Source organism: Thermobia domestica, chromosome 4 (assembly GCF_964235325.1).
Source record: "Thermobia domestica chromosome 4, izTheDome1.hap1.1, whole genome shotgun sequence".
Taxonomy (NCBI): domain Eukaryota; kingdom Metazoa; phylum Arthropoda; class Insecta; order Zygentoma; family Lepismatidae; genus Thermobia; species Thermobia domestica.
In genome coordinates, this window is record NC_137457.1 from 255,676,168 (window position 1) to 255,703,456 (window position 27,289).

General features: G+C 34.9%; 1 protein-coding gene across 6 annotated transcripts in view; it reads right to left on the bottom strand.

Moving 5' to 3' along the window:
• LOC145683996 (tumor protein D54) overlaps nt 1-27,289 on the bottom strand; it is a 209,389-nt gene that overhangs the window by 90,296 nt on the left and 91,804 nt on the right. For 5 of the 6 annotated variants that reach the window (XM_081755773.1, XM_081755770.1, XM_081755771.1 and 2 more), the window contains 2 exons: nt 23,713-23,861; nt 5,077-5,136 (listed from right to left, as the gene is read on the bottom strand). In XM_081755773.1, coding sequence (XP_081611899.1) covers nt 5,077-5,136; nt 23,713-23,861 — 209 coding nt within the window. The remainder of the gene's footprint in view (nt 1-5,076; nt 5,137-23,712; nt 23,862-27,289) is intronic. The other variant, XM_081755769.1, reaches the window with a different exon arrangement.

A 27,289-nucleotide genomic window follows, 5' to 3' on the forward strand; every position in this document is an offset into this window, starting at 1 on the left:
CGACCCTAACAATGTTGGGTAAACCGTATAAACTATGTAGTTCCTCGTTATGAAGTTTCCGCCATTCCCCATTCTCGTTCCTCTTGGGTCCGAATATTCTTCTCAGGATCCTGTTCTCAAATACTTCCAGTCTATGTTCTTCCCTCAGAGTAAGCGACCATGTTTCACAACCAGATGAAATTCGACACCAGAAGAAAAAGAAATTAATATGATAAACTATAGTCCAACCATATTTTGCAAGAATAATATCCCGATATCTTAATTAGTGTCCACACTGGAGCGGATTAAACAAGTGACACACCTGTGTGTGCCACTTTGGCCACCTGGCCCACCGAGTACACATTTGATTACATTTTTTTGACTACTAATTCGTGTTGTTGTTGTAGTCATAGTCTCGATTAATAATAATATCGTTGTAAACAATAACTTTATAAGGAAAATTTTCTCTCCTTTTTACATCTTAGTTCCAACACTGTTGGTGAGAAATGTAGGGTGTTTCAAAATAAATTTTGGGGTTCGTAGTACTTATTACATTTTAGGTACAATTATAAGCAATGTATTAAGTAAAAGAGCACCTCAAACAGTCTTTGCTACAAGTGTTCAATGTGAGATTCATTCATCACACGGCACACATCTAGTCGATAGGCGAGAAAGGCCCATAAACTTTCCGCCATATGGCACAAGACACATTCAATTTAGTGGAGTTTCGTTTCAATTGTACCATCTCCTGAGGATTTGCTGACGGCCAGATGCAAACATTATGATTGTTCACATTAGCTCTTAGGTGAAAAGTCGATTTATCACTGTAGACGACACGATCCAGAAAATCTTCATTGTTATGCAGGAATATTTCACTTGCGAAATTGGCACGTAAACCGTAGTCTGTAGGTTTTAGACCTGTAGCAACTGCAAACAATAAAGACGTAGTTGCAAGCGTCTCCTCAATATTCTTCACACAGACGGTTGCACTGTACAGGTTCAGTCTTTATTAAAACACAAAAAGCTTTCTGTTCTCTAGTCTCCATCTTTGCTACTTGCTCTTTCTAACGACAGACAGAAGAAACAAATCATGTGCATGCGTGCGTACAAAACTGTTTGAGTTGCTCTTTCATTTATATAATATTTATAATTGTAAGTTAATTGTAATAGATACTACAAAGTTTCAAAAACCTAATATTAATTTTGAAACACCCTGCATTACTTCAAATTGAGTCATCCTATATTCAGGTCCTAGTCAATTTGTCGCCTCGTGCAATGGCATAATTTGCCGCCTCCCCGTTTCTCCAGAAAGAACAAATCTTAGAAGTCATGATTTTAAGTATGCTACTCCAGCATGAACAACAAAGGTGAGGGTAAGTGCAGTCGCACTCAGAAAGGCTTAAATACTTACTAAAAATGCAATTCCGTTGTGTCTGTTTTTTTTTCTTTAAATGTTAATCTATTATGATAGTGAAAGATAAAACAAACACACCTGCAGAGGAAAGATGGTAATCCTTTTTATAGAATTCACTATCGAGCTTCAATCTCAATGTATCAGTTTGCAATTCCAGTGCAACTAGCTCTTTTATCTTTATTTCTTGATTTTTCTTCTACATCTTCTAACATTTTTTAAAAACTTATTTCTATCTTCAATGATAAGGAACTTGCTTCTGACAAAAACAAGACTACTTTCATATCAAAACTGTGATAACTTACAAAATGGAACAGATATTCACTACTATTCGAGAATTGAATTCTTGCATTTGACAACAATCAAGGAATTTGTGCTCGGATTTATTCGATCATTTGCTTTAGCATTGTCCATGTGGCCTTAAACTAATGCAACCTAAGCATAATTTATGAATGTAGTATTCAGATAGAAGGTCAGCTTAGTAAATGTAATTACCATCATCATGAAGTCTGTTTCCAACAAGAAATATTTAATTTAAATAATATACTTATGACAGATTTTGCCGGACCATCCAAGCTTGCCGTTCCACGCAAATGCACGTGTTGCATATATACAGTAGCGTATTTAGGAGGGCTTCCGGGCTTAAGCCCCCCCCCCCGAAATCGTACTTACTATAGTAAAGTATATGAACTATCTTGCAGAATTTTCACATTTTCAGGCAAAACCTCCCCCGAAAGTTAGCAAAGCCCCTCCCGAAACAAAATCGTAAATACACCACTGCATATATGGTAGAGCCGGCTCTGTATATCATATATATCTAGTCGACAAATTATTTATATATGGCATTTAGAAAAATACTATTAGGCAAATTAGTATTAGTTTTTACCTTTAGACAAGTTATTGGAATTTTATACTGTTCGTGACATTATTTTCGTACTTATTAAAGGCCTGCTTTCACGAAAAAACAAAATTTCATTTCTACTTTTATTTCTTAGTTGATATTGATGAAAACTGCTGAAACCCGAATTGTTAATAGGTATGGTATTCATGTAAATTGTAAAATATGTGTAGCGTATCAGTATCTAGCGTTTAATTTATGTTGCATTTTACGGTGATTACACCTACATAAAAATATTTCATACTTAAATAGACGTAAGATGCATTACAAATGACTATTTGAAAAAAAACGAAATTTAGAAAAAAAACGAGAGGCAATGTTTTTTTTCTATAAAAAACGTACATTTCTGAAAAAATACGAACCGTTTTTTTTCTATTTACAACACTACCTAAGAGGATGGTGAACATTTTGATATCAATTAGTAACCGGTGGTCACTGGCTAACTGGCCACCGTTCCTCAGATATTGGCCAAAAATATTCGAATTTCGGGGGATTTAAGAAGCCATATCTCCGGAACTGTAAGTAATAGAGAGATGAAATTTTGCGAATTTTTGCGAGAAAGAGAAGAAGGTGCGGATAGCAAGATTTACTTTTTCATGTAGGAACAATCATAGTTATCCTTCCCGCTTCATCTCTCCATTCTTTTAGGGTTCTTTCTGGTAATGCCCTTGGAGTACTCTCAACTGGTTAATTATGGAAAACACTGAATATAAACTATAATAATCTCTCCAACGTGCTAGCCTACTTTGCTCACTAAAGAGCGAACGAAATGGATTAGCACGCTGGAGGAGAGGTGATAATTTATATTTAGTGTTTACCATAAATAAAAATATAAATTAAATACACAAGAAAAGAAGAGGAAATTACGAAGATTCAGAATAATTCCACTAACCTGTAAATACAAAATATACGCTACAGAAGGCCATACTAAAAGTGAATGGTTGAAATACTACACAAGTCAGTAACTACGCAAACACAAAGTACAAAACTTTATTTTAAATGAAGTTAGATGCTTTCCAAATTCAGAGACATCTTTGTTACGCTGAAACACGATATTACGTTATTCCCTCATCCCAGTAAAGGCGGTTTAGAAAATAGTTAGGTGCTCACCTTAAAAGAAATCAAAGTTTCAATGAAATTGAAACTTTAAAAAATATACACTACAGCTTAACAAATTTGTAAATATGTCCAGTTTATGATGAATTTCATAAACATGTATGAGGAGACATGGGGAAATGTTTGATGATGATATGGGAATGATTCCTGTAGGAACATTCGATAACCGTAATGTATGCTGAAACGCCAACCAATAATTTCCAAAATGTGTTATTTTGTGAAGAGTAATAAATACTAAAGTTTTGCTTAAGTGTTAGCTTAAATTTTGATTGTTGATTTTTTTTCTTTTTTTAAAGAATATTGTCAAAGATGGAAACAAAGTAAAACGAAGGGAGTGTAAAACTGGTAACTGAGTGATAAAGAAGGTTTAATGTTATTACCTGTTTTTACTATGAGTATGAGAGCTGTTTGAGAGATGAGCCAGGGAATTTAAAGCAGTTAGAAAAGGTCATATGAATAATTTTATATATATATATATATATATATATATATATATATATATATATATATATATATATATATAGAGAGAGAGAGAGAGAGAGAGAGAGAGAGAGAGAGAGAGAATTTTCTTGGCAGCCTGAAGTCAACCTCAAAGGCGTAACTTTCTTACCACTTGCGTAAATACATAGTACAGATAAACTGCAAGTCTTTTCATTGGAATAGATGACTGAATTTATAGTTCTTAAATCTTTTATATATATATATATATATATATATATATATATATATATATATATATATCGGGTGTTCTAAAAATTGCGACCACGGACCACAAAGCACTATTCTACAGGCCAAACTAAAGCGAAAATTATATGATGGTTTGCTCTCCGCGGCCTCCTTCAGCCGCTATGGGGAAATCAAAATTTTACATTGTGGCAACGTCGCAGATTAACTTGGAACCATTAACACATTCTACAAATACATCAAGCAGCTAAATCGATTGCTACACTAATAAATGATGCTAATATCAATCTATATCGGCTTTAGCTGCCACCTGGAAAGAATCGATGCAACTATTTGATAGATTAGTAGATCTGGTCTATGGTTCTTTATCTGTGACGTTGCTACATAGTGAAATTCGTGTCTCCAGACAAGGACCCGAAAGGTATACCAACACATTTATATATTTTTTGCTTATTATGACTTGTAGAGTAGTGCTTTGTGATCCATGGGCGCCATTTTTAAAACACCCGATATCTATCTATATATATTTGAAACGATGGAATGTAACTTGTATATATATATATTTGTCTGTCTTTAAAAAAAACTGTCTGTTTGGCAGAATAAAATAAGTTTTGGGCTTATCTTAATAATCTGAATTAGATTTTGGAAACAACCTTGGCTTAATTCGTTTAATTTACATAGTTGATGTTTAGTATTTAAGTCAGCTTTAAATTATTTACATAAATTTATATAATATAAAATTTAAACATTTACAAATTACTGTAATTTTGGGGTTTTAATATCGATATAGCACACATGGTGTTTCACTTTGAATTGACAATGACAAAATCTGCCGAAGTTGGAAGAAACAGTGCCAAAATTGCGTTAACTGACGTCACTTGTTAAGAAAATTTTAAGGTATATTAGTAAGTGTGCAGTTAGTATATTAGTTACAGCAAATCTGTCTCCAACAAGCAGCTCCTATCCAGTTCGAATATTACGTACTTACAGTGGAGCACTTGTAACTGCTTGGTGGAATTCTCGATATTTTTCCTCTATAGACGTGTACCTGTAGAGCAGAAACCAAGCCAAGACTATTACTCATCACCACACCAAGGAGCAAACATATTTAAGTGCCGTTTTCCGTTTAACAGCATGCAAAAACGAGCAAAAACTTCTAAATACTGGAGGAGAAAATAGAGATAGAAATAGCACTTAAAATACTAAGCATATTGTCTTGTACATTTATTCCGTACAATTTATGCATCTAAGACATCAGAAATAATTAGGTACATTTTCCGAAAGAAATTTTGCAATAGTAAGTCTTTCACACGATAATCTGATTAAAGTTTTACCCGATATAATGTATACAATAATCATTGTTTCAGATTCTTGGACAGCTCAAAAAAAAAAAAAAAAAAAAAGTAAATGGATACACATATGAATGGAATGTTATCTTTCCACCTGGAACTTTAAATTGTATTTTTTTTTTTCCGTCTTTGGACGAGAAGTGAGAATGTTATTTCGAATAGATTTTATGGTCTAGTGAATAAAAAGTTGCAGATAAATAGTTAGGTTTCGGAAGAAGAATTAGAATCGTGGCAGAGATTCGTGAGCTAAGCTCTACCAGCCAACATCTCCAGCGATACCAAACAATGCTCAGTAACATATAGAGTTAATATTTCATAGAAACTTATAGGTATAATTTACATTATTATTTAAATAATAAACAACTGTGTCGCGATTCGTGGGTGTTCAATAAAGTGTGCCGTCTCATAAAAGCTTGGAAACTACTGCTTTGGGGAACCGTTTATCACAGTTACTTATATGTTCCTTGAAGACAGATATAGTGCACAAACTGAAGATGGAGAAGTTTAAATAAACTGGATGACTGCGTTCTTAATTTTTTTTTTTTAAAAAAAAAAAAGGCCAATCAACAACAACACTACAAAATGCTCTAATCAAAGGATTTTGTAAACAACAACAACGTTTTTAAGTGTAGAAGTGGTGAGCTCTTTAGATGCACCTAAGAAGAAAACAAATAACTGTTCAAATGCAAATAAATCGATATACTGAAACATTGTACTTACAACTTTATAAGATTCAATTATGCCAATTGTCTTCAGAGTTATGAATTTTTTAGTATATTTGAAAGAACATACACATATCTAATAATAATTAAAAAAAATAGAAATATGAGAAAAAAAGCAATTCACTGCCGGAAGAAGAAAACGCAGTACTTTTTCAAATATTATATGTAATTATCTCCGTGCTACATGGAAGTGAAAGTGAAAAATTAAAATACACGTTCCTAACGCTCTTTAAGTAACTGTAGTACTACCATTCCATCAGCAATGGTGGAAGCTGAAACGGAGCAAGTGTAATTTATGGGTACCGTACTTTTTTCGTAACAATGCAGTTTTATCAGTATAAAAGGTATACTGAAGAATGAAAGAAAAAAAAAATAAAAGAAAAGAAACGAAAGTGTAACATGTGGGTTATTAACATTTACAAAAATGGCTCTTCTAATATTTCACTTGTTAGCTGATGTTCACCGTTCTTCTTCAGTACCGAGGATATACAAGACGTGGACCTACAGGTGGAATCCGAACCATCGTAATGCATCCAATCTTTTAAAGCTCTACTAGCGAGCATCGAACCCGGGATTCAGCGCACCAAGGCACACGAAATAGCCACAAGGCCAGCAGGGAAGGTTAATTATATTTTATGTGGAGTGCTGTAGTCGATGAAGCGAAAATACGGACATGGAAATGAATAAAGAAAATGTTCTAGCTCGAATGAAAACCGATGAAGAAGTATAAAGAAATGAAGGCTAGAAAACACTACTATTGGAAATAAAAAGAAATTGCACTACGAAGTGTAGGTCGGAAGATATGATGGAAGAAAAACACGAAAAGGGGCTAAAAGACCAACTGATGGACAGTACGAAGGCAAGTAACTCCTACGACAGGACAAAGATGTTGGAGAAAACTGAGCATGGATCATCAATTAAAGTAAATGACCTGCCAGTGACTGCAAGAATTTTTACATATGAAGTGCTACTTTATGTTTACGCGTGTATTTCGTTAACACACTACACATTTAAAAAGGGGTGGTCACCTGACCGCTTAAAAAAATAACTGTACGTTTCTGTGAACTATTCGACAAAAAATCTGAAACATTCTTGGTTCGTACTAACAACCAACCGTACTCATTTATGTTTAGTCTATTATCTTGATTTAGTGCAAATACATGCTACCTTCAATAAATTTTCCTTCCCAGTACACTTCAAAGCACTCCAATTATACGCTTAGATACAGTAAGAAAGGAAAAAACAAACAATTAGAAAACACAATAAATATATTTTCTATCTCTATTTCTCTATCATTTCTACGTAATAAAACAACAATTTAACTGCATATTTAAAATAAAAAAGTAAATGTGAAATATTTGCGTGCATTCCCAGTGCAAAATAAAAACATAACGAAGTGAGCAAAAGAAATACCACATTGCACTACACACTTAAAATCCAGTTATATCCTGACTGAACTGATTAAAGCAGTGAATGTTAGCAGATGTGAACTATTTGGCATTGATAAAAATATGCACTATGCATTTTCCACACTCTTGAACATAAGTAAAATCAACCCTTAGCATTACCAAAATAGCAGATAAAAACATATCTATATACAATAAATATTCTTGTTTATTTCTTCAATTCTTATATACACATTTTAAACAACTTCGTAGCGAACTAGGATGACAGAGCCAGAATGAAAGATTGCAACAAGTAATATCGCGAAGATTTTTCTTAAATCATGGTTTTGTATTCTCGGGGAGCTCTAAGGAGATGTTTGATTACAATTAGTTCATATTGTAGAAGTGTAAACTAAGGACTATAGCTATTGATTCTTTGTTAACTCTTGAGACAACTCTAGGATATGGATGTCTTGTTACGAACTTAGAATAAAATTAGATGCCTATGATACCTTTAACGGTTGTAGCTTCATTCCGTAGGTATTAAAGGATTATAAAATGAAAATACGCATGATACAATGATGCTTGTCTGTAGAAAAATAGCCATTTATTTATTTATTTACATTGAACACAATAGATGAATACGTATTGATAGTGTTCAGAAGTATATATTAATGGTTACCATTGATGAAGTAATATGTAGAAGTATACAAAAGCTTGTTTGCGAACATACATGAATACTTCCTGTGTGTACTAACTTACATGTTTCGAAGTACTGTCTGCAGATGCATCAAATGTATCTGTTGTAGAACTTCTTATTTGAACAGTGTTTTACAATGTGCACATTCTTCTAATAGGTGATGTATCCAATATCTTTGCAGGTTGATGAAAAATTAGTCGCAAGCGCATTTTCTCAATTGAAATACGATACGCGATTTCTGGTAAGAATGTTGAAAAGTCTATCGTTGTGGATTTTTTTTAACGCACAAAGTAATTGGCTCTTGTTCATTCGAGAGAATGCAATAAGTAATTTAGTAAATGTACAGCATCTTTTTCGTATTAAGGATATATTCTTGTATCATAATATGTCAAATAACGGACAAATTTGGACTGAATTGACTCTACCTGGTACACATATTTTCCTACACTAGGGTCCCATATTGATACATACATATTTTAGCGATGGCGCACATATGAAGCATAAAGAACTTTGAGCACATCACCTCTTTTATACTCTCTTCCAAGTTTCATTACGAATTCAAGGTATCTATAAGCTAAATGCGTATGTACACGAGTTTCTTTTGCCACCCAGATAAAAGCATCGTCCAGCATTATCAACGTTATTGAAGAGAGGAAGCTTTTGGTACTCTATAGGGTCCGCTATTTAAGGATGTTTATTTAGCGGGACATTGGACAGTATGTCCGAAAACGTATCTTCTCCGCAAATTTCTGAACGCAAGTTGAAGAATGTCAATCAATCATGCATTGCTATTACGCGAGAAATACGCAGAGAAGGCGCGTTCTTGGAAAAGTTGCATCTGATTTGATGGAAATTATTCAAGTAAGACACCCTGCATATGAGGTATATTTCGTTATACATTACAGGCTAAATTAATGAATTTATGTTCCTAAATAGTCATGATAACAGTGTTAAATACAAGTACTGATCAATACAAGTCCCTTTCGGTGGTAATAACTAGAGACCGAATGTTAGGCAAAATGCTATTTCTTCGAGATATGATGAAAATGAACTTTCTAAATTCATCTGCAGAGTCTCTTATTTCACTATATTGCCTATATTATTGCACAAATGCCTAATACAAGGACCCCTGAAAAAGTTTCAGCAAAACTCCTAATAACGACGCTAGTGTTTCATTATGATAAAATTCAGAAAAATAGATCATTCTATGTTTAAGTTATTTTTCATTGTTTTCTTAAACCTATCCGTACATTTTTCACAGCAGTTTCAAGAAGTATCTCAAACTGCTGTTCACAATGTGTTAGTAGTTGCTTCATGCGACAGAAATCGCTCACTACATATCTTATTCTTGTGTGGAAAAAAAAAATCATTACGTGTTAAACCAGGTGAGTATGGGCAATAAGTTATTAATTCGACATTTTTACTGGACAAAAAAATCAACAGGTGAGTGTGCTGAGCAGAAACTGTCGTTGTGGTGGTGAAAAATAATGAGACGATTTGAGTTTGTTTTACGCAATTCAATGATGACCTTAGACAAACAAATTATTGTACAGCACTCAGTATATACAATTCTTCGATCTTCTAAAACTACGGTTGCCCATGTCCGGTATAACTGAAGAAACAACAATCATTTACTTAGCAGAACTTCTCGAACGAATAACTTTTGTTGGTTTCGGTTCACTTTGAAACATCCAAACAGTGGATTGCTGTTTAATTTCGGGTTCGTTTAAATAGATCCAAGTTTCGTCCCCTATAGAAATAATATACACCAAATTGGACTTATTTCGGTTGAAGGACATGACCGTGTCGTTGACCTTTCCCCGCTTCCCCTGTTTTAGGATTCTTCTCGTCATCTGTGAGCTGTACACATTCTTTTCAGATTTAACCATGCCTTCGTTACATTTCTGGTAATAGGATTGTTTTACATCATCATCATCATTATTATTATTATTATTATTATTATTATTATTATTATTATTATTATTATTATTATTATTATTAAAATATTTGTATAATCAAAGATATAACTTAGGACAATTAGAAACCTTGTTATGTGCACCGCAATTAAATTTCTTGTGATAGACTGCCAAAATGTATTAAATGAAAACATAGTTAATAATTTATATATCCATATGAGCAATAATTTCTCTCGTCAGGCTGTTGTGTGTAAAGCACATGGCCTATTAGACTGTCATATAAAATGTAAGATGTAAATTAACTTCTTCATTAGAAATACACGAAAATAATGTAATTCTTTTTTTTTTTCTTTAAAAGATGTTCTCTACAAGTTAAAGTTTTCTAGATCATTTGAACGTTATTAAGAGTTTCTTTCTTCATGTTTGAATGCTTATGTTCATTGTTTCGAGTTAGATTTTACTGACTATTTCTTCATTGTAAGTACCTATTTGCCTGTTTATTTTCCGTACAACATCCGGTTACTTATAATGGATTCACTGCACGAATCACTTCAGGGATAGGACTGGCTTTTAAGTTGCTTTTCCAGTTTAAATAAAAATGCTGTTCTATACAATTAAGTAAGCTTAAGCGTAACTTAAAACACGATGCAAAAAGCAGCAATAATAAATAAAAATAAAGATTACCTAATGAATCTATCTCTGGTAAATAATCATATAAAGTATCTTATTAGGTACTATACATACGTATCCAATCCGTGTGTACGGACAGGAAATGAAGAATGCCCAGTCTTAAACGAGCATAATAACGACTAATATAAATCAAAAAAGATTTTTATAAAGTAACTTACAACTTCAAATTGTGTTTTATTAATTAACTAATTTATTTATTTTTATTAGAACCAACAGGAATACATCTTATCAACAGTGTTACCTAACTTGATATTCTGATTAAGATACAGACCACTATGTAAATGTCATAACATTATACAAAAGATACATTTCTTCTATAAAAATATTCACTATTTTCCTAGTGTCCTATCTATGAATTAAACTTACGCATTTTGGAGGAACTGAGATGCCACCTTCTTCCCAGCTTATAGTTTGGTGTGGATTAACGTTTAAGGTTGGTTATGGAAAACGAAAGTTACATGGCTAAAAATTAGAATTTTATCGCTTAAGCTATGGGAAGAGAACTTATCTATTGTAGTAATTGTTGTACGCAACAGTTAAAACATTACGCAAGTTCTTTTTTCTCTTATACTGTAGCAACAAAATTTTAATTTTTACCCATGTACTTCTCTTAAGAGCCACCACTGATGATTAGAAGAAAAAACTACAAACCGGAGATGTCCAAACTCGAGAGCTCGTCTCACGGGTGAAGTCGGCCTCAAGCTCAATAACTGAGCACGTGTGAGCACAAGCGCTTTAAGTCGATAGTGAATCACAGCCTGAGTCCGAGCGAACGCAAACCCTATTGAGAATTGAGAACCCGACCTCAAGCAAGATCAAATCTGAGCCTACATGAGGCTCGCTGAGATTAATGAGCCCGACCTCAAGGAAGTGTGAGTAAGCTTGCATGAGGTGCCCAAGCTCATGAGGATAGTGAGCCAAAGATTAAAGAAGTGCGAATATGAGCTATCGTGAGTCTCAGCAAGCCCTGACTAAACCAATTGCCATCTTAGTTACAAACTCAATACTGAAGTGTTCATTGATAACCATAATTATATTTCTCTTCTTTTGCTATTTCAAACTTTCCTGTTAAAGTGAGTGCCTCTGGCGTAAGAGACCTGCGTTAGTGTTGTCAACAGCTCAGCTCACGACTCAGTCACCACCGAGCCGAACCGAGCCGTTGACATCACTAACTTACATTCGATTTCCAGTGAGAATTTACATGGTTTGAATCTCATATTAAAGTTTTAGGTCTACGTGCCACAGTCTCGGTAACTCGAAACCAATTAAGGTGATCTGGTACCCCTAGCAACCTTGAAAGTTAGTCCATTTAAAAAGCATTGCAAAGTTTTTCACTATTTTCTTCTTTATTATTAAAGTTACAAACGTCAAAATTTGAACAAACCTAGAGGAGACACATATCTATGCCTTGTGTGTTTTAGATTTTGAAAAAACACAGTAAGGAAACTTTTATCTTCAACTTTGAAAACATGGCAACAGTACCTGAACTCCCTGCGACGGTATAGTTTTTCTTTTCCGCCCGAGTCGAGCGGCAAGTTCAGTTATCTGCCTCGCTCAAGTTGTTCCAATCAGGTGACTCATAAACAGCGGTACAACCGAATCCTTCTTTTCTCATCTCTCTCTCCCTCTTTTTTTTCTTTCTTTTCATTCTGCCAATTCCTGGAAGGGTAGTTTTCACTTGTCAGCTTACCATTTCCGCAAAATAACATATTATAGATGTCAGTTTGTGATCTTTGGGAAAGATTATAGAAAAAATGTTGTTGGAATCAATCTAGGACAAAATTACCCTTTGAAAGCGAGGTCAAAACCCTCTCTTCAGAAATAATTCAAAGATATTTACATGAATAATTTTTGAGGGAAATATGATCAAGTGAAATGGCATGTGGGCAAAATTCCTGGGGCCTGCTTTTTTAAAAACCACTTTCGTTCTTTGTTGCCTGTCCACATGGCCACTTCTATACTACCCCCTAGAATTTTTTTTTTTTTTTTTAATTTTTCATGCACATGTCCGGTGACAATACAATATTGTATAAATTACCGTATACTCATATGTAATGTCTATATCTCCCTTTTCCTGGAAGCGGAGAAAGAAAAAAATATAGATCCATGTAATGTTCACACTAGCATTTCCTAATTTTAGATTTTTTTTTCTAATAAATGAAATTCGCAAGGCGCCTGAAGGCTGTGAGATTCTACCTGGGTATCATGTGCATACATACACCCTTCAAATTCGTGTGAAATATCTTGTGCAAACTTTCATTGTGAGTTCGAACAGAAGAGAACCAAGTTTGATAAATCTGGGTAACGGCTTACGCAACATTTTATGTTCTTGTAAGTAAATGATGTTGGCTTATTTTAAAATTGAGCATGATTAGGGATGCGCACGAGACAAGATTTGTGGTTGTCTCGTCTCGAAAATTTGCTGTAAAAGTAATGTCTCGACTTGAAAAATGTATATTTCTCTATTGGAAAAGTCGTGTCTCGACTCGTCTTGTGCGCATACCTAAGCATGATTTAGTAGTAAATTTATTTTGCATTATACAAATTTGTTTAAATTATGTAATATATGTGAAAACCTTGTTGACCAGGCTCGCAACCAGCCACTGAAGTTTGGGGAGCATAAATATGCTAGGGGGGCAATCGTAACAATTCTGAGTCTCCGTATCAATGTCATAGGATGCATTGTGGTTTGAGGGGCTAAAAAATTTAGGAAGGGAGCAGGCCCCCTAACCCCCGCCGTAGTTGCACAACTATGTAACTAGATTCCTCAGTACCGGTACTTTATTTCACAAAATAAACACCACTACTTTATTTCGCAAAATAATTCTTCACTACGTTATATAAAAATTGGATAACTCGACGGGTCAGTGTGCGAATTGAATATTTTTCCCAGGGCGGATTGAATTTCACTCATATACGTACCCAGCCATCACACACGTAAGAGTGGGGAAAAGTTATTCCTGTCTGGAATGAAAATTTTCTCTTGCAGGGGGATAAAAATTTCCTTAATATTCGTTAGTCGGGTTTAAATATAGAGCCCCTAATAATAATAATAATAATAGGGTCTAATAATAATAATAATAATATCCGCTTAGTATTGTGTTTAGTAGAACAGATGTAGACTTCTTCCTCTGACACTGTCCGTCTCCATACGTATAAACATTTACCACCCCCACATCTTTAGATTCCAATCAGTCTCGGTGGTCCGTCTCTCTGTTTATTGCACAGAGAAAAATCCGTTCTCCGGACAGCGGTATATTGTACAAATATACGTTATCCTCTTGCTTACTACAGAAATCAGTACGGAGCACACGTTATCCATATGCTACATAGGCACTGCCCTTCGATGTTACATGATGCCGTTGCAGGATGTCTGACATGTAACAGTTTTCCGTAGTTCACATGCATATACTTATGTTACATTCCTCAGCTGTATGTTATATACGTATATTTGTATGTGAGATGCTGACCGTCTATATTGTTTCATACGGAAAGTACGTATTGATGGAACACTTATACAGAAAGTATTATAAAACATGCGTTTTCAGTTATACGTCTGCTGTACGTTAAGTCCAAAAACTACAGGAATTATGCATGTAACCTATCTTTTTAAGTATGTCACCTACAATTTTTTTTCTCAGTGTGTTAATTTCACTGGAATGCATTTCTTTATAGTCTTCAATCTTTGCATAAAATTAACAGTCATCACCTAAAAAATGTGTGGTGTAGTGTGCGACGCAATACTTCCCTGTGGGAAACCCTGGAAATGTACGTATTGCAATCGGGCATCTCACCTGAGTCTCCCGTTTAATCAGTAAGTACGCTGGGAATTTTATTTTGTGAGGTGTTCAAAACCCAAGAGGGAGAGCATTTAGAATAGTGATACATATTTTTACAGAAACGCAAAGGAAGCAATATATTTTGTTACGCCCAGGGATGTGTGTAAAGAAAGTTTGGTTGGTGTTAGGGGGTGTTTATGGGGTTGGGAAAGATTTTAAACAAAGAAACTTCATTTCCTAGCCTTCTCTGGATTACAGGGGTGCCCACAGTCAGGTTTTGGGGCACAGGTTGCACCTATGTTTTTTTTTTTTTTTTTTTTTTTTTTTTTTTTTTTTTTTTAAGAGGAGGGACATAATTTGTCATTGAAAGTGGAACAATCGAATTTTAATTATACCACAATGATGCTTTTATGAACACGAGTGGCGTATTCAGGAATTTGTTTCGGGAAGGGGTATGCACAATACGAGAATAAGCACTTATATTTTTCCTTTTAGGTGCCGACAAATTTTAATGAAGTTGTGAATATAACAAATTTATATCGGGAGGTGGGGGGTTTAGCTCGATAGCCACCGACTGATGAACACTAAGTATGAAGGAGAACTTAGCATGAATAACATTTTTAAATAAGTAATTGTCATAATAAAGAATGGTAAATTTGGGGGGAGGAGAGTAAATGGAAAGAATGGTAACCTTCAGGGGGAAATAGGGACCTCTGCCTGGGTATGTATATTCTCTACTCATTTACATTTTCTAAACATTGTGATGTGTCGTCGTACGTATATGTAAGCCCCTTCTCCACACAGGAAGATTGTTGTTGATCCAAGATGAAAGCTAAAATCTTCTAATTTCAATAGATATGAAAGGAGGGATTACAACCTGTACCAACACATCTTAAAGTACGCCACTGTTTGAAAGCATTTCTTTGCTAATGTACATTCTTTCCAAGAACTTCAGTCTGATGTGTTAGGTCCTATATATCGTTTCTAGCTATTTATCATTTTTAGAAAATATTTTTTCTGCATTTAGGCTTATATGCTTATCTATCTATATCTATGTCTCTCTCTCTCTCTCTCTCTCTCTCTCTCTCTCTCTCTCTCTATATATATATATATATATATATATATATATATATATATATATATATATATATATATATATATATATATATATATATATATATATATATATTACTTCTATCTGTTTACCTGTCTATCAACCGTTCGATTTATCATCTTTCATTCAACATTCAAATACTGCATTGAAATAAAGCTACATAGAAACGGAAGAAATAACCACAGAAATATGAAACACAATAGCACTTCTTTCTTCTCTTTTCTTATGTTTCTGAAGCCGAAAGTCGTGCGATATTTTTCCTCGGTCGGCAGGAATATCTTGCTTTCCGTTATCTTTTCACGGCACAGACATTTGTACTGCTATCCCTCCTGCTGTCACTCATAAAGTGATTATCCGTCGATATTCACATTTCAAGCAACCACGACTCGAAGGACAGGCAGAAAGACGACCGCTAAACGCGGACACGGAGGTTCACACAGGAGTCAATAGACATTTCAACAAAAGGAGACACCAACTCAAAATTTGAGTGGGAGGGTTACATCTGCGTTGCCAAGTTTTTAAAATCAAACATGGAAGCTTTTTTACTGTGTGTTTTTCAAAATCTAAAACACACAAGGCATAGATATGTGTCTCCTCTAGGTTTGTTCAAATTTTGACGTTTGTAACTTTAATAATAAAGAAGAAAATAGTGAAAAACTTTGCAATGCTTTTTAAATGGACTAACTTTCAAGGTTGCTAGGGGTACCAGATCACCTTAACCGTCCAATCTTTTTGTTCATAATAATGACGAATTTTAAAATCATAATTAACTTTTTTAGATTAATTTATGTTGAAAATTCACTATTGGAAAGAGACAATAATGGAAAAGACAAAAAGATGAGGAACATAGTCATGAATTAACATTCATAAAAAAGTATGTATATTATCCAGTTCATAACTTTTCCTTATGATAACCAATAACTCGGAACTCACAAATTTTAATCCATTTCAAGCTATGGGCTCAGAAAAAAGTGGCAAAAGTTTTCCGAGCAAGTAGACCTTAGGACCAGATGAAGCAGACATGTTTTAACGTGATAAAGAAAGTAGATTTAGTGCACGGTTAAAGAAAAGATGCAGACTTGCTTAAAAAAAAAAAAAAAAGAAAAAAAAAAAGGTGCTCTACAAGAAATTATGAAAAGTCCACATTGTCACCCTAGATGATAAAAGTCTTAAGTAATGTAAGCAATACGTATATGTATCTTTTTTATACAAAGGAAAAATATATATTTCATACATGACTACTTAACAACAATGTGAAGATACAAAATCAAGAAACTTACCTCAAAATTCTTTTTATTGTAACTTTTAAATCATTGTTATTTTAGAAACACTAAATCCATCTGCCAAAATGGTAAATTAACTACGGTTTTTCAGATATTAGTGTTGCTTAAATCAGTACAAAATATTCCTCTCAATTCGATTTTAATCCTTATATCTACTTTCTAACATCAATCATTTCGTGATCAGGCTGACGACTACAATCCAAATTTCAGAAGTAATGCCATATTGACCCGAATATTGTATGATGTTTTTGCTATAGAAACAGTTTCGTTTGAAATCGCAAGATTTCGTTATGCTGATATCATTGTGTTACGTTGGCGAGCTTTATGAATGTGTTATGCATTTCCATACTTGTGCTGTTAATGAACGAATTAAAGTGATGAATATATTTAAAATCAGTATTAAACAGACCTACATTATACTTTTAACGTTAACACATCGGAAAATGATCATATGATGATGATTTCACGAAAATGTTACCGTCTTAAAACACAAAGTGCATACAGTGTGTTTCAAAACAACACCGACAACGTTTGGGAGGTGATTCCTCACACCAAGATAAGACAAAAAGTATAGACCAATCTAGACGCACAAATGCTTCCTTTCGGAGTTACAGACTGCCGAAAACATGAAAAAATGAACTTGAAAAGGTCCATAGCTCCAAAACTACAGGAACTACCGTAGTCGGGTCAAAACTTCACTTAGGAACTAGTATGTACCCTATCCAAATATCCAAAACGTATATTCTCTTTTCTCCTTCTCGCACATGATTTTTTTAAAAAAAGTGTTCTATTATAACGTTTGTAAAACAGTCGTTCTTGGTTCAATATGGCCTAACTTTTTCTGACAATTGGCCGACTTTGGTGCACAAGTTCCAGTTCGAATTCCGGTTGCATTACGGTGATTCGGATTCTACTTTAAACTGTCTCATACAGCTTTGGTGCTAAAATTGGATGCTAAGCATAAATAAACAACAAAACAAATAATGAATGCAAAAATAAATAGCTATAACATTACTAATGATATGACTACTAATTTGTAGTTGTTCCTTAGCTGATTAACGTCACGAGAGACCAATCTCTTTAAAGTTAACTTCGAAAAACTTCAGCTTCGACGTACAGATGAAACAAAATTGTGTTCACTAGTAAACTGGAGGACATAGAAAACGTTTATACACATTGCGGGCAATGTTGATATTAAAAATGCTTTATGATTATAATGCTTGTACAACATACTGGAGGAGGGTTTTCATGGGCCCCTTACCTACATATCCCGTTTCAATACTAAATTGAACCCTGCAATTGCTGGAAAGAAGATATTTTGATTCAGCTAAGTAAGAGTTAATAATTGTAAATTAATTATAGTTCCTTACTTTTTGATATATACCGCATAGAATCAATATTTTTTGACTAATAAAATTTACGTCACTACATCATCAAAGAACAGTCGAATGAAACATCGGCAGCATATTTCGGGAAAGGCCATTTCCCATCGTCGAGGAAAAAAAAAACGCAAGCTCACATCATCACCTTGTAGAAGTAATGAAATCACTAGATTAAAAAAGGAACAAAATTTCCATTGACAAAATTCGAGTTAGTGTTTACTCAAACAAAATACAGCATTAATGTATTTTATCACTAGTATAAGCAAGAATACACTTTTCAATCCTATATTTACTCAGCATTAAAAATAGTGAAGTGTGCATCGAATTAAGAAATCCACTCTGAATTAAATTTTGGTAAGAAACTGCACCAGAAAAATTAAAATATTTGGAGATTTGAGACCTGCCAATGTTACCTAGTTCCTAATAAAGAATGCTTCTTTACATATAATTTTTAATTACTTTTATACATTTCTATTAGGGAAAATTATTTACTACGAATAAAGAGAAAAATTAAATTCAACTACGGGTTTTGTTAACGAATTCCGTTAACGGTTACTACCATACAGTGCTTACAGTGACATCAGATGAGGTGACGGTATGGGACAAATATGAGCACTTAGAGCAGTAATTTTGACAGAACCCTAAAAAGTATCTCTACTCCTGACATTTTTGCACCATTTTTGACGTGAAAAATCTATAGAAAGAGAATGAATGAGTGAGTGAGGACTAATATGTAAATGTTTTACTGTCCATTATCATCAGCCTAGTATTCAATGAATATTGTTTTCCGTTTTAATCCATTGTATTGTATTGTATTGTAATCCACTAGTGTTTAATGATTTTTTCCAATTTCATTTCCATTTTTAAAAGCTTCTTCTGGTCTCGTTGTCAACACTAATTTTCTTATACCAAACTTAGAAGTCTGCACGGGCCTGAATTTTGAGCCCGGGTCCGGCCTGTGATTTTACAATGTGAGGCCCGACCCGAGTTCGAAATATGTTTTAGCATTTACGCCAGAGCTTGTGTGATAATCAAATGAGGCCAAAATAAGCCCGAATTACAGAAACTTAATAATTAACGCAAACTTGTATTTTTATTTACAGCAATTAGAGGTTTAATTTTCCAGTTGTGCTTTGAAAGTTCTCCAGAAAGAATGGTGCAATATATGTCGTTGTACAGTATATTTACAAACTTAGGCCCGAGAAATATGGTTGTATATTTAAAAATTCACGGCCCGATCCCGAAGTGATTTTTTGTAGGCCCGAGCCCTTGCAGACCTCTAACCAGACTGTCCCGGAAGTCCTGCACCATCAGCAGACAGGCCTGCATGAGGTAAAACTTTGGAAGGAGAGGTGGCGCCACCAGTGAAAACTGTGGGCATGCATAGAGGACAGGTTCGTGGGATCAAGTGAAGGCAAGTACTTCGTGTGAGCGAGCGTTCCTGTAAAGCCAAATGGGCAACATGAGGACTAAATTTCAACTCGAGGTATTCTACGATTTTTATGGAAAAAAAGGACTAACTGCAAAAGCTGTAGCGAAGGAAAGGACACTGTACAAAAAGCATTGCATTTCCTCGTCTGTCCGATTTGGGTGTTTTTGGATATGTTGTAGGTGAGGAACACCCGGGAAATTGTTTATATAGGGTCAACTCCCTATGACCAACCCTGTGCCCTCCAGAGATCACCAAAGGTCACACAACGGGTGTTGGTAGAGTTGGTTCAAACTTGGCATACAAAAAATAGTTGTGTTATACTGGGCAACGGCAAATCAGGATAGTCCACGTAACGATGTGACTTTTGGTGACCTCTGGAGGTCACAAGGTTGGTTATAGGGAGTTGGCTCCATGTAAGCAATTGACCGGGGGTCCTCAGCTAAAACATATCCAAAAATAACCCAAATATGACAGACAAGGAAATGCAGTGCTTTTTGTACGGCGTTCTTTGTCGTTTATAACACTGGCAGCAGAACAAAGGAATACTGAATCGACCGACAGCTACCCGTTGGTTCACAAAATTTACTTCGGGTGATTTAAGCCTCGCGGACAATCCCCGTAAGAGTAGATCTCCGATGGATATTAATGGCCCTCTGCAAGATGCTGTAAGTGCTGAGTCCCAATCGAGTACGTGTGTGTTAGCAAGAGTAGTTTGGACATCCAAATCGACAGGAAACCGTCGATTGCATGCCATGCATTACGTCAATAAACTGCCCCGACAAAGTCCTCATGAGCTGACAGAGGAGCAGGCCAAGCTCGGAGTGGTAATTTGCTAGAATTTGTTTTAAAAAATCCGCGTGATCTTTGTTTCTGGTAGAGAATTGTGACAGGAGATAAGTGGGTGTTTTTGAAAACCCCTCACACACGTAAACAGTGGGCGAAATGTGACCAACACCCTGGCTGAACTTGACGTGTTTTGAGTTGCTACCTCATTCTGTCTATAGTCCAAATGTTGCACCCTCAGATTGTTATTTGTTTCGCTTTTCTCTCTCTCTCTCTCTCTCTCATTTCTTGTGTGGTCGGCTATTCAATCCATATGATGAAGAGCATGCTGCCTGTCGCGAGTTTTTCAATTCTAAACCTTCCAAATGGTATCGCCATCAGATTGAACTGTTGTCCCAAACATGGATGAAGATCAACGAACATGATGGCCTGTATTTTTCTGAGTAAAAGTTTGTCTTTGTTTCTGATATTCGTGTTTCTTTTTCCTTCATGTATAGTGCAGAGCTTTTGGGACAACCTGGTAATTGTAAACACAGAAGTCCAGACAATGTGAAAATAATCCTTTTGAATTTAAAAAAGAGTCCTGTCAATGACAAAGGAGGATCCAGGTTCAACATTTTAGGCGGGTGGTTCGGTAGTTAAAATTTTTTGAGGGAGAGTGGATTGCTCGCCCAAATGTTGCAAAATCAAGAACACAAATTCTGCCATTGAATAGGGTGATAGGGAACTGTTACTTCTTTCGAAGCAGCAGAACGAAGTATTTGATAGTACAAACATATTTGTTGACTGGATGCTAACGTCGCACTCATTTCTATGTGTAAAATCTTTTCTTTTCTGCAAATAAATTACAATTTAAATCAGTGATTTTTACCGGTATGCCATACCGGCCGATTTTCGAACTTTCGGATGCATAACCGGCTCATACCGGCTCACTTTAAGCACTGCTACCATAACGAAGTTAATAAAACAGCTCTTTTTCTTTATTCTCACTACATGGTCTCTTAACAGAAATTGGCCCTCCCCTCTGGTATAGTGGCTAGCGTGGATGCCTTAGGTCCTGGATTCGATTCCCGATGAAGATTACAAAAATTTAATTTTACAATTAATCACTCTCATTAATATTCTGTCTCCGTTAGACTGAAGACAATAACCGTGGAATCTTCAATTCAACAGAAATTAGTTTCTCTTTTCACTGTATCTGAAAATTAACTATAAGGAATTATTATTGCTGGAAGTTAGTCGATTCCCAGAAAGTTGCTTGTGTGAATGCAAGTGGTGTTTTCCGCATATCTACACATTTTCATTTTTATGCTGTATTTTTTTTTTTTTTTCGTCAAGTTTACTTCAAAGTATGTAACTCAGTTGGATATATACTATTCATTTCTCCTTTTCGTGCTTTTTGTGTAAATATAAAATTTAAGAAAGGCATTGGTGCATTCTTGGAAGTATGTTAAATATTTTCTACGTATGTTCTTTTGCTCGAGTGATACTTCTTCTTGTTCACCTTGACCATAGGTTGGTGGGCAATATGGAAATTTTAAAACTTCTCTCTCGCTTGGGAGAGCTGTTTTATACTTTGATAAGGCCTCTTCTTCGTATCTGCATCTAGATATTCTATCCTTGGTCTTCCTCTTCCTGGTTTTTCTTCTGCCTTTCCTCTATCAGCACAGTGATCCAATCGGAGTGTCGAATAAGATGGCCAAGCATACATGTTTCTTCTTTTTCCTATTATCTTCATGATCTGTCGTCCTTCATTAGCTTCCTTTAGAACGTCTTCATTCCTTTTCCTTTCGGTCCATGATATGCGCAGCATTCTGCGCCAACACCACATTTCAAATGCTTGCAGCTTGCATATTTCAGCTTTTCTCAATATCCACGTCTCTGATCAGTACAGCACCACGCTCCATACCAGTGTCTTAATAAATCGTTTACGAACGTCCAGCGACACATTTCTTGATGTTAGTAGTCCTCTTTTCCTATTGAATGCTTGTCTAGCCTGTGCTATTCTGGAACTTACGTTTTTTACTTCTTCCGTCCGAGGATATCAGACTTCCTAAATAAGGGAACGTCTTAACGTCTTCGATTTTCTCTCCATCTAGCCATACGTTTGCCCTTCCTGTCCTGCTCTTGTGCACTTCATCACTTTCGTTTTCTTATTTATCTTCATTTTGCATGTTTTTTTTCAGTTGGTCGTTCAAGTTTGAAAGTGCTTCCTAAATGTCCTCATCGTTCTCCGCTATCAATGCTATGTCATCAGCAAACCTTATTGTGCTGAAAACCTGACCATTTACTTTTACGCCTTTCTCGTTTTTATCCAACAATTCTTTCATAGCCTCTTCTATATAGACGTTGAACAGCAGAGGTGAAAGTCCACATCCTTGCCTCACTCCTTTACTTATTCTTGCTTCCTTTTGATCTCTTCTTGTAACAGCTGTCTGGTTCCTATGAAGTTGGTATATTATTCTTGTCTGTAATCTACTTTCAGATTCTTCAACGCTCTGAACATGATGTTCCAATCTACGTTGTCAAATAAACAGGATTAATATTTGCTTTTGATAAACTGCATTAATATTTGCTTTCTTGACTAAACATTTATCAGACTCTTTTCAGTGGGAATTAATTCAGTCTTTTTCATATAAAAAATTTTCGCAAAGTGATCTAGCGTGACCTATTTACTACTGATCCAAGGAAGGAGTGATGATCTGATCTTGATGCGTACAGTCATGAATTCAAGAATGGGAGGCGAATTTTTCCACAAATATATTGCCTATTTTTATTTCATTTGTGTTTTGTTGAAATACTAACATGAGGCTTAGTACCAATATCAATAGTTATCATGAGATGTGCAGCATGGATGTTAATAAAAATTAAATATCTTCGATCATTTTCTAGATTACTTTACGATTTTTTCCCTTTTCTTTTCATTTAATTCTCAATAACTACATCAGACGTACGACAAAATCTTTAAGCTGAAAAAATACGTATCTACAGTTATCAATGGTATTTAACTAGTATATCTATAAGCTGATATTTATTGCGTTATACTTGTAATCTTGTTCAAACTAATAATACAAATATTAATTACTTACACATTAGATTCCTTGACATTTTTAATCCCCTGACTCATGTCATCTTGGAACTCCTTCCATACAGTGATACCAAGTTTGCGTTTAAGATCTTGAGACGCTTTTACTTTGGAAGCTAGAACATGACGAAGCGTTTGTATTTCCTCTTCCACCTGAAACATCAATTAAAGCTTATATCAAACACAAAACAAATTGGGAAATATTAAATTCATGATTATAGCTGATAAGAAATGCCGCGTAGGAATTCTGAAACAACAAAAATTGCGCTTGACGGGCTGAATTCAAATATGTACATCAATACTTTAAAAGCACACGCATTTGCGAGTTACAGCGATATGGGATATTCAATAATTTTAAAGTATTTGACATGGATAGAAACCTGAGAGAATCCTTAAGTATCCTATTTCATTATGAGTGTGTTTTAAATAATAATAACACTATAATTTGGCCCATTTTGTTAATATTAACAAACACTTACCTATTATGTTTCCTGGCGATCCTAAATGAATATATTCCTAAAGCTTTTCTATTTCAAGTGCGGCCCTGCTAGCGTTACTATCGATATGTTTCCTCGTACTTCCCTCGAAAGAGGAGAGACCAAGTTATTGGAGCCAAGATCTTTCAATAGTTAGATGCTGACAAGGTTCTTTTCCCAAACCAAATGAGAGGTTTCCACCGTAGGAAGGTGGCGGGGTGAGATTGAAGAATGTTTCAATTTTTTTCCGGGGGCACACTTGAAATAGAAAGGTTCTAGTATGATTCTAACAAACAACCCTGTTGTCCTCAACTGCTAGACTCTAATAAAGAGCTTCGGCTTTACAAACATTTCTACACTTTATTACAATTTTATGAAGAGTTGTTATACATTAGAACAAAACAAGCAACATTAAATTTGGTTACAGACTATCTCGACAAGCCTCAGAATTCAGTTACAAATAGCTTGGTTCAAAAACACAACCTCTGAGACTTTAAAATGCATTGGTAACACAACTTTTCAGATCTGTACATAGGTATATTTGTGTAAGTTGTTGCAATTAGTTTGAGGAAGGAAAAAGCTACTGTAGTGAATGGAACATTTTAAATTGTATGAAACGTGTGTAAATAGTAAAATCTTAGATTTTTCTTTTAAGTATCAGCACCGCCAAGCTGTGAGTTAGCGTATGTGTAGTGATCAGCAGCATTTCTGAAACTTACTACTGATTTTTGTGTTTTCTGTGGAAAGTGACTTGAATAAAATGTAAAACTATAAAGCCGAAGCTCTTCATTGCAGTCTAGCTATCGACGCACAAAGGAAATAGTTGCTGGAATTGGGCCGCGGTGGCTCAGCGGTAAAGCGTTCACCTCTGCTGCATGGGATCCTTGGTTCGATCCCAGTTAGCGCCAAATGAGCTTTGTGGTGGTGAACACCGTGTGTGTGGATTTTCTCGGAGTCCTCCCGTTTCCTCGCACTTTCTTCATTCCACCATTTCATTCATTTCTCATCATCGCCGTCTCCTTTAGCCTAGCCGGCACAAGCGTGAGACGTAAAACTTAAAGATTTTATTTCAGTTTTGGATGCTGGAATCATACTAGGAATATAATAATCCGATTAGGATTTTCAGGGCACATTATAGGGGAGTAAGTTAATCTTTACAATAATACTATATCTCCTTCCCAAAGAGCTGTTTCAAGGAGGAGACAACTCGAAGATTTTCAAAAGCAAAGTGACTGAGGAGTATTTAGAACGCGTGATGCTACAATATATAAAGAAAAAGACTACCAAATAATGGCATGAACACCGGATATACGTTACTTATATTTACAAATATATCAAAACTTTTTGTTATTTGTATGTGTGCAACAGATATGGAAGTAGTCAAGAGCACTATTAAGGGTACTTCTAAACTTGAAACCAATATTTTAAAATGAATACTTATTTCTTAATAAAAATGAAAGTACAGTTACTTGTTACTAAAGCAACACCTTTACTCTCTACTTTATAGGAAATTAGGACTAGGGCTTAGATTTTTGGACTTTCGGCATCTATGGCCATGTTAGTCCGTCACGTATGAGGGATGACGTCCCTCTGCGATTACACTATCAAAGGAAAGGGAAGAAAGAAAGGATTAGGGAAGGAAGGGGCCTATATGTTAGTTATCATACCGGCACTTGCTTGATGTGAATAGGAAAACCCTCACTCAGGAAGGCTGGCCTGAAAAACGTTTTACACTTTTTTCGACCTAGTGTCTCCACCGGAAATCGAATTCTGACTGGTCGCACTAAAGACGAAAGAGTTAGCGATTATTTATAGAAAATGTAATTGTAACAAATACGCTTTATTGCAAGTTCAATTCTTTTAACGATTACATAAATTTAAAACTTAATTCTACTAAGTTGAAATTTAAAAATTCATTCAAGCTAAGCCAAACAACGTATAGTTCAAAACACTCAAAATATTTACTAAATATGGAAAAGTACATGTTTAACAAAACCAGAAATATAATTTTTGAATGCGGATTTTCTATAAACCAATCTTCACCTGCATCTTTATTATACAGGGAATAGTGAGTGAATAGTGCAAACCGCTAGTTAGACTGTTGGAGGCCACAGCTGGTTCACTTTGCAAAGAAGTCTACTTTTTAAAAGGGGGAGGGGGGGCAACATTTTTCACTTTTTTATGATTTTCAAATATTATAATTATTCCTTATAGTGGACTCTTTAATTAAAGAAGTGTGTCTACAATACTTTGCATTTGTGAATCCCACTGTATGTTCAGTTTGAGACTGGTTATCTAAAGTTTTTAAACTGGAATTGAATTAGTTATTAGTAAGTATAAGATATGTAGCCCAGCATACAACAGGTGCCGTTTTGGTTGCCTAACCATTTAAGTGCCTGATAGTTATACACCTTGTCATGTGGGTTTTATCGGTTGCCTAAATTCAAACTGGGAGACACGAGAAAACTACACACAAAACCAAAAACAACAGACAAAAAACACTAATATTTTCATGCAAAATTTCGCTTACATCTCTTTCTCCATTCGGAAATAATTTTACTGTGATCTTCAGGTATTTTATTAGAATCTAATTTGAGTTCAGTTTAAGATTTTTAGCATTTCAGATTAATATGATAGTAAACGTTCATTATATACTTCTATCACGTATGCTCTTATATAATGTATTTTTAAGCTGCTAACACAAGTTTCTAATTATAGTTTCGTTTATGCATAAACTGTAAATGATACTTTTGATCCAGAAATAAACTACCTTTTCAGAACAGATACTGGTAATACTATTGAATTTTTCACCAGAACATTTTTGTTGTTGAAAATTAACAGCTTTACGTACAATTAAGTGGAACTAGAAAACTCTCTGCCTGTACTGTACTACTTTTTTTTTCCTATCTAATGACCGATTTTCTTCTCTTCCTGAATTTTTTCATGTCTGTTTCTTTTAAAATACAATAACTAAACGTTTTCTCGTGTTACAATAAGAGAAAGGTGGAACGTACTGTTATTTTTTCATTAAAACTGAAATATTAAAAGAACCAAAAATTTCTCAGACAAAAAAGTGAAAAAACGTTTGTCTGCTTTCAAAAAAGC